This window comes from Aquarana catesbeiana, linkage group LG04 (genome assembly GCF_042186555.1).
Source record: "Aquarana catesbeiana isolate 2022-GZ linkage group LG04, ASM4218655v1, whole genome shotgun sequence".
NCBI lineage: Eukaryota > Metazoa > Chordata > Amphibia > Anura > Ranidae > Aquarana > Aquarana catesbeiana.
Window position 1 is genome coordinate 320,167,761 of NC_133327.1, and position 9,099 is coordinate 320,176,859.

The 9,099-nt window shown below is 38.5% G+C and overlaps 1 protein-coding gene across 1 annotated transcript in view; it reads left to right on the top strand.

Moving 5' to 3' along the window:
- Positions 1–9,099, top strand: part of BCKDHB (branched chain keto acid dehydrogenase E1 subunit beta) — a 377,387-nt gene that overhangs the window by 55,960 nt on the left and 312,328 nt on the right. The window contains exon 3 of the mRNA XM_073626854.1: positions 619–687. Coding sequence (XP_073482955.1) covers positions 619–687 — 69 coding nt within the window. The remainder of the gene's footprint in view (positions 1–618; positions 688–9,099) is intronic.

A 9,099-nucleotide genomic window follows, 5' to 3' on the forward strand; every position in this document is an offset into this window, starting at 1 on the left:
GTCAGTGCAGCACTGGATCAAAGATGCAAGGGTCTGTCAGGAGTCCAGAAACGCATTGACACACACATTACAAGCAAACAGCTCCCAGGTGAGGATAGTTACCTTTTTTAATAGCCCTTTGTGTCAACTTGTGTGCATGTTATCAGGCCAAAATCACCAGAGTATGTAAACATTTGATTGGGGTCATTTTAGGTAGTTTCTGATGCCATTATGATTTTAAAAGAGTGAACACAGCTGATTGATAATAAAGGGCTAAAGCCAAACACTAACCATGAGTGAAAAGTTTTTGTGTTATCGTTCATATACTCAGAAAAATGGCCAAGAAATCATAAATTCTGCCAGGATATGTAAACTTATGAGCACAACTGTGTGTATGTATGTGTGTGTGTGTGTATATGTGTGTGTATATATATATATATATATATATATATATATATATATATATATATATATATATATATATATATATATATATATATATATATATATATATATAATTTTCTCATTTAAATTTGCCCGGCCCAAACTGTCTCTTTTGTGCACAAAACTTCATCAGATTTGCCCAGCCAACACTTATCCATTTTTAATATAATTTGCATTTTTTTTTCTTTTTTGCAGTAATATTTGGTGAGGATGTAGCTTTTGGAGGTGTCTTCCGATGTACTGTTGGCCTGAGAGACAAGTATGGTAAGAGATGTATCTCTAAATCTAGTAATGGCAGGCGTGTGTGTAATATATAATCTCTCTCTCTATCTCTGTCTCCTGTCTCTAATCTTTTTGAGATGGGAGCGAGGGACACCTATTAGCAAAAGTATGTAGGCATAGGATACACGCTTGCCACGCCCCCTTAAAGGAGAATTTATACAACATTTTTTAGTTAAACTGTGTGTTTTTTTTTTTTTTTTTTTTTCTCACTAGTCTTTTATACTTCCCTCCCCCCACCCCAGTTGCAGAAAAAATAATAGCCCTCATATACACGTGCAGACTCACTTCTGAGGTTGGGCAGTGTTCTGGAACAAGGAAAGCATTGAATACTACTGAAAAAGTGGATAATTCGATCACATTGCACCCCTAGTGCATCACTGTTGCTCAGGAAGGCTAAGGCCGGCCATACATGGGTCGAATCCTGAAAGAATTTTCTTTTGAAAATCTTTTCTAAGAATTTTCGTTCGAATTTCAGATTAGTGGACCGCAGCAACAGCCAATTTTCATGCGGCCCTCGAAATTGAGGGAATGTTGGATATTTTTGGAACGATTTTCTAATCAATGATTGGAGAATCCTATGAGAAATATACTCAAAAAAGGAATGCGCACAAGAAAATAAAATTCCTGGAAAGGAAAGATGATTCCTGGCCACGAAAATTATTTTCTGTAGCAACATGAGGTGAAATTGAGGGCTTGGTTGGTCGAATTTCAAAATCGATGGTGGCATCATTGGATCACAAAACACACAAAATTTCTGATTTTCAAAATTCAACCCATGTATGGCCTGCATAACCGTTATTTTATTTAACCAAAAGACCAGTGGACTGCAGGTGCGGCCAGGGCCAAGCGTGTTATTTGGGTATGTAACTATGCTGAGTTTGTGAAAAAAATTAGTAACAATTGTAATGTGGCTAGCCCTATCAAATTTTGCTTCCGTAACAGATGCTTGAGACACAGGTTGATGCTATCTCTGTTGTTGAAACAAACATGATGCTATGTCCGAAAAAGTTATTTCCTAAAAACTGATAAATAACAAGTGACTTTGTTTTTCTGTAAAACGCACGAAGAATTAAACAAATCGCCTTCATATTAATGGTTCTTTAACGGATACAGCTCAGATTTAAAATATCGAGTGCAACAATTGCATCTGGAGGCAAGCATTAAAGTGTTACTAAACCCACAACCGTAAAAGCAGTCAGTATTATGCAGTAAAGCATGCTTGGTATACTCGCTGTGGAATCTAAGGGGTTAAAAAAAAAAAAAAAAAAAAAAAAATTGATCCTCCCCTTCTACTGTCCCAAAACCATCTCCTGATAGTACTGAGCCCTAGGAGGCACTCTGCACAGTCTAAGGTGTGTATTGCTATTATTTTTTTTTTTTTTTTGGGACTGCATGTGATCAGCAAAGGGTCAATTAGCGCTCTCCAGACAAAGTCAGGGATCATGCAGCCTCATGGGACAGTCGGAGGAGAATGAAAACTCCTCCTACAAGCTTTAAGCAGTGCTTAGACAGACACAGATGGAAGTCACAAGACTGCTATATACTGTTGATGAGAAAAGGTATTTAGCAGTTTATATATATTTACTAAAAAAAGTATTGCATTTCCATGTTCCATGTACTGTGGGAGACCAGATATAGTGAATACAGGGTCCTGGGTTTAGTAACACTTAAAGTCCAGTACACATAACTTTTTGCTCTGCATATTTGCGGTCTGTTCAACAGACCTTGGTTTTTCCTGGAAAATCAGCATATGATCAGCGTTTTCAGCCATTGGCTGCAAGTGCTGATTAGTGTATTTTGGTGAGCTCCCCCTAATCAGAATATGTCTCAGCGGGAGAGATCCTTGCAGCAGCATTGTTTGATCCCTGCAACAGCATTGTTTAATTGTGTTGATGCAGGGATCTGTCTCATGCCTCCCCAGTGTGAAAGCTAGAGTGCTTTCACACTGGGGCGGTGGGCTTGCGGGACGGGAAAAGTCCTGCAAGCAGCATCTTTTGGGGGCAGTGTAGGAGCGTTGTATACAGCGCTCCTACACCACCCCTGCCCATTGGAATGAATGGGCAGCGCTTCCGAATCGCCTCAACACAAGTGTTTTAACACCTTCAGCCACTAGTGGGAGTTAAAAGCTCCCCACTAGCGGCCGAAAATTGCTGCTTAAACAGCGGCTAACAGGCCAGCCACCCCAGTGTAAAAGCAGCCTTACAGGTTATTTCCCATCCCTACCCTGAGACAGAACAGTGAAAGGAGATGTATGAGCTCATCTGTCTCTCCCCCGCACAGCATGCTCCTTGCACTGCTTCTCTTCTTACCTTCTTGCATAGCAGAGTTCAGACTATCGCCAAGTCAAACTCAGGTTTAATGAGGTTTTAAAAAGCTACAGAACTGTAATAATCTGTCTTTTTTATATTTGCCTGCAGTTCAGTTGTAAATATGGATCAAGTGGAATAGGGTTATAAATATGTATGTGATAGTCTTGCGAGCTACCCAAAAACCAAAAGTAACTACAGTACATATGTACTAGAAACACAGTGGGGGTTATTTACTAAAGGAAAATCCACTTTGCACTACAATTGCTGTCGCTGTAGATCTGAGGGGGACATGCAAGGAAAATAGCAATTTAGCTTGCACATGATTGGATGATAAAATCAGCAGAGCTTCCCCTCATTTCAGATCTACCCCTCAGATTTACAGAGACTTCACTTCCAAGTACACTTTCAGTGCAAAGTGGATTTGCCTTTCGTAAATAAGTGTGTGTGTGTGTGTGTGTGTGTGTGTGTGTGTGTGTTTTAAGGTATTCAAAAGACCAGTTGCTAGCACTGATCACATCCCCATATGCATGTGCACAAAAATCAATATATAAGTGCAGCGCTGAATCATGAAATCTAAACCAATATCAAAAAATCATTGAATCACACAACGTATAAAGTGCATAATTAATTGTCCTTACAATAAGGTGCAAAAAAAGTCCATATTAAAACAGTGAACATTCCACAGGTCTGGAAGCTTTATATATAGGATTTCACAATTGACAGTTGTTTATCAATCAACATCTATTTGTGGCATTTTCACTGTTTTAATATTGACTTTTGTGCACCTTATTGTATGGGCATTTAATTATGCACTTTTTTATATGTTTTGGTTCAATGATCTTTTTGATATTTGTTTATATTTCATGATTCAGCGCTGCACTTTTATATATTGAGGGTTAAAAATATAGATAACAAAGAAGATGACTTAAACAGATTGTTTCTCTGTAATATTTCTAGATCATTAGAATCATAGTTATGCTTCCATTTTTGCATGGAAATGCCTTGTTGCTCATCTGGCAAGCCTAGATGTTGCCCTCCCAAGTATCCTATATCTTTTGTTTATACTCGTTTTATGCATGCCGCTCCCCCTTCCTCATTTTTTTTATTATTTTTCTATGCCCTTCCTTTTTTTTTTTTTTTTTTTAAGGTAGGTGTGTGTGTGTGTGTGTGTGTGTGTGTGTGTGTAGTCATTGCATATGCATTTCATTCAGAACAGATTGACCAAACAAATTTGAAAATGTTGTTGTGGGGCTGCACAACAGATGTCTGCCATATGAAACATGCAGGTACATTGTGTAAAGACTTCCAAGAACTAGAAATGAGGATGTGATTGTGATATGAGTGACAAAAGAGAGAGAAAATTTTATTTATATATATATATATATATATATATATATATTTTTCACTGATATTCTGTGGAAATAATTTTGCAAAATGGTTAAAAGTTGTGTTGTTAAGTAAGCTGCTACACATCAAAACTTATACATTTGGTCTGGTCAGGAGGCCTTTAAATGCCTCTGGATGTAAAGGTGTCATTACTTTCTCTAACACTTGTGTGTAAAATGGTTTTTGCATCTCTTATATTTCATACATTTTGCCTGTTAAGAGACACCCTTATATGGTATGCCAACACACACATTTTCCAACTGTTTTTAACCGGTAAGTTCACCTTTTCACAAAAAGAAAAGGTGAACTAACTCCAAATATCCTGGACACCGTTCTGGACCCCTGCTGCAAAAGGGTTGATTTACTAAAGGCAAATAGACTGTGTACTTTGCAAAGTGCAGTTGCTCCAGAGCGTAGTAAATAAGGTAAAGATTCACTTTGCAAAGAATACCCAATCACATGCAAGGAACATTTAAAAAAAAAACAGCATTTTTGCTTGCACATGATTGGATGATGGAAGTCAGCAAAGCTTCCCCTCATTTACTAAGCTCTGAAGCAACCGCTCTTGCAGAGTGCAACTGCACTTTGCAAAGTGCTCAGTCTATTTGCCTGTAGTAAATTAACCCCACAGTGCTGCCAGTGTAACAGTCTATACACCACAATATATACCCCCCGATTGATTATCCATCATGATGCTAGCAATGGCAAGAGCGACCAAGTGACTGCGCTGACTATTGAGAAGCACTTACCAGAGAACAAGCCTTAGATGCGCTTCTTAGTGGTCATATGGCTGTGCTGACTGATGAGTACTTGCCATTGTGAGCATTATGAGGGGTTCTCAATCCGGGGCTGTGATTTTCAGTGCATGGGCTGATATTTAATAATCCTCTTCAAAGGTGAAGTGATGGTAAAGATTATTTTGTTCCACTTGCCTGCTCTGTACAATAATATTGAACAACGGGGTCCCTTTTTTCATTTGTGATAAAGGTTTTGCATGAGTAAATTAAAAGCTGATCGTTTTAATCACCCCTGCCGATGTTTATTGGTTTGTCACATCCATATAAACTGATACATTCTGCTGGAGAACTTGTGTTGTGAAAAACCAAATGCAAATAGAAGAAAGAAGGCCTAAAAAAGGAAACCAAGGCACATTTTAAATGTGTCCCCCTATATTACTTTTTTGTATGGTGGCACCTGTACTAAATCATTGTATTCTACATGTAGTCAAGTATTGATTATTAAATATTGGATTTGCATGTGATGCATGTTTATCGGCCTGTTTTTCCTCTGTATTTCGCTGGTTTTTTTTTTTTTTTTTCCTTGTATGGTCAGCAGATGGCGATCTAACTTTATTTTTCTATCTTGACTCATACTGGAATGCTATCTTGATGAAAAGTTAAATGCTTGCTGCTCCACTAATCAACATTTAGATTTTTTTTAAGTACTTATGCTGTCATTTAAATAAAAAACATGAATCATTCTACATGGTGGTGGGTTCTTGATGTCTGCCCTTTTCATTTATTGCCATCTTTACTGAGACTCATGGAATTGGAAAATACATTCAATATTATATGTTAATCTATCAGATGTAAATGTGATGGGTACTGATTTGTACCTGTATCTATGTCAAAGCTCTTTTTTGAGAGAGAGAGAGAGACCAGGTTATTTTTTTGCTCCCTATGTCCCATTGGGGAGGTTTCTATTTTAACTCTCCCAAAATCTCCCCCAAATGAGTGGACTTTCCATTTCGGAGAGCTGTCAAAGGAACGGGTGCCCCCCATTAATATATTTATCCTCACCTCTTGTTCTGCTGACAACATAAACGTTTGAGTTACCAGGCCAGAGGAGTGAATCTTACCAGTGTGGATAGAGAAGGCAATAAAACCTCATGGAGACTTCAACCCCACTCTGTTTTTTCCTTTACATACGCTTTAAAGTGATTGTAAACCTCTACCATGAAAAATGAACAAAGCAAATGTTTCAATGATATGTACTAGCCTCAATCCAAAGCACTGAGTGTAATTTTTCTCTCTGCTGCTTCTTCCCTCTGTCTGCATTTGTCACTGATAATAGTCTCTAAGCCCATCCCACAGCATCCCTGGTGATGGCCTCCCCATGCACACTGCAGCTGACGGATATCCTCAGCTTTGTACATTTTCAGCTGTCCAGGACTCTCCCTCCTTGTTGGCTGAGACAGCAGCGAAGTGCCAATGGCTCCCTCTCCTGTCAATCAAAGTAAGTGAGTCAATGAGGAGAGAGAGAGGGTGTGGGGCCAGGTCACGGCTCCGTGTCCAAATGGATATAGAGAACAGCGGCTCGAGTGCCCCCATAGCAAGCCAATTGTTGTGGGAGCACTCAACAGGAAGGAGGGGCCAGGAGTTCAAAGAGGAGGATCTGGGCTGTCCTGTGCAAATCCACTGCACAGAGCAGGTAAGTATAACATGTTTGTTATATTTAACAAAAAAAACAAGACTTTAGCATCACTTTAAGCATCTTGTGATCAGCCAATGCGGGGTCCTTCTCTTCATTTACTTCCTAGAGGAAGTAGATGTCCACATCACTACCTGACATGGACAATTTTCATTGCCAGTTGGCAAAGGGGTTCTCAGGATCCAGACAACTGCTGACATCAGACTGGGAGTAGTAAAGGGGACCAGACAGCGAAGGTTATCGTATTTGATCGACTGGTAGTCCTCACAGAAAGAAAAGGTGTAAGTGAGAGGGGCCTGGGATTGGGGTGACTCAGGTGTGTATATCTGACTTCATCATGTAAGGTAAATAGAACAATGGGCAGGTTGGGTTAGAAGGGGGTGGGGAAATGATAGATTTTGCCCAGAGTTTGGCTTTAAGGTATATTTATGTCTATAGGGGGACTTGTATGTGTTTTTATAATGGCTTGAGTGTCATTCCTTTCGAGACATTTACTCTTTGAATAGCATCTGACATTGTGAAAGTAGTGACTTGTCATGCTTCTATGTTGATCATATTGTGTCATAAGTGGATCTAAGTGTGTAGTGGTTTTGTCCATTTCTTCAGTACAAGTGTCTGACATTAATAGAAAAGTGAGCTATGAATGGTTTAGTATTCATCCTAAGCAGATAGTCATGTATTGCTGCTTGCTTTGTAGTTTTTGCAATTTGCTAACATCATAGCTGTTTCAGTGATATGAACGTAGAGTGGTAAACCATTTTAATACAATTTATATCTGCGTGTGCGTTTTTTTTTTTTTTTTTTTTTTGTTTGTTTTTTTCTTTTCCTTCCAGTATGTCTTAAAATGGTGGTGGTCAACTTGAAAATTATAAAGGGCCTTAAATGGGACACCTCCGGAGGGCTGCACAATAACAGTGTATTTTTGTGCATTAACCACTTCAGCCCCGGAAGGATTTACCCCCTTAATGACCAGGCCATTTTTTACGAGACGGCACTGCACTGCATCGCTTTAACTGACAATTGCGTGATCGTGTGATGCTGTACCTAAACAAAATTGATGCCCATTTTCCCCCACAAATAGAGCTTTCTTTTTAGTGGTATTTCATCCCTCTGCAGTTTACTTTTTGCGCTCTAAACAAAAGACTGACAATTTTGGAAAAAACGATTTTTTTACTTTCTGCTAATATAAATAAATATATATGTGTGTGTGTGTGTGTGTGTGTGTGTGTGTGTGTGTGTGTATATATATATATATATATATATATATATATATATATATATATATATATATATATATATATATATATTCATCAGTTTAGGCCGACATGTATTTTCATATTTTTGGTAAAAATAACAATAAGCGTATATTGATTGGTTTGTGCAAAAGTTATAGCGTCTACAAAATGGGGAATAAATTTATGGACTTTCATTTTTTGTTTTTACTGGTTGGCGGCGATCTATGATTTATTTATTTATTTATTTATTTTTTGCATGACTGTGACGTTGCAGTTGACAAATCTGACCTCAAAAATGCACTGATCAATGTTTAAATGACACTGGCAGGGAAGAAGTTAACACTAGGGGGCGATCAAGGGGTTAACTGTGTTCCCTGGGTGCGTTCTAACTGTAAGGGGGAGATGGGCTTACTGGGACAACAGAGTTCCTGTTTCTGATCACTAGGAACAGTAGATCTCAGTATTGTCCCCTGTCAGAAGGGGGATCCACCTTGTTTACAGATCCCCGTTTTGCCTCTCTGCACCTCGATCATGGCTGGCCGGCGGACGTCAAAACCGCTGGTCGCGCTCCCACGCCCACACTACCACATGCACGGACCGACTTGTACGTCGTTTTGTGCAGCTGGGCTGCCTTATAAATAAAGTGTGTGTGTATATGTATATGTATATATATATATGTGTATATATATATGTATATATATATATATATATATATATATATATATATATATATATATATATATATATATATATATATATATATATATATATATATATATATATATATATGTATGTATATATGTATATGTAGTGAGTATACAGCTTGTATAACAGTGTAAATTTGCTGTCCCCTCAAAATAACTCAACACACAGCCATTAATGTCTAAACCGCTGGCAACAAAAGTGAGTACACCCTTAAAGCGGTGTTCCCATTTAAAAAAAAAAAAAAAAAAGTCAGCAGCTACTGCAGCTGCTGACTTTTAATCGGACACTTACCTGTCCCAGGGTCCAGGGATGCGGGGGAACGAAGCCCC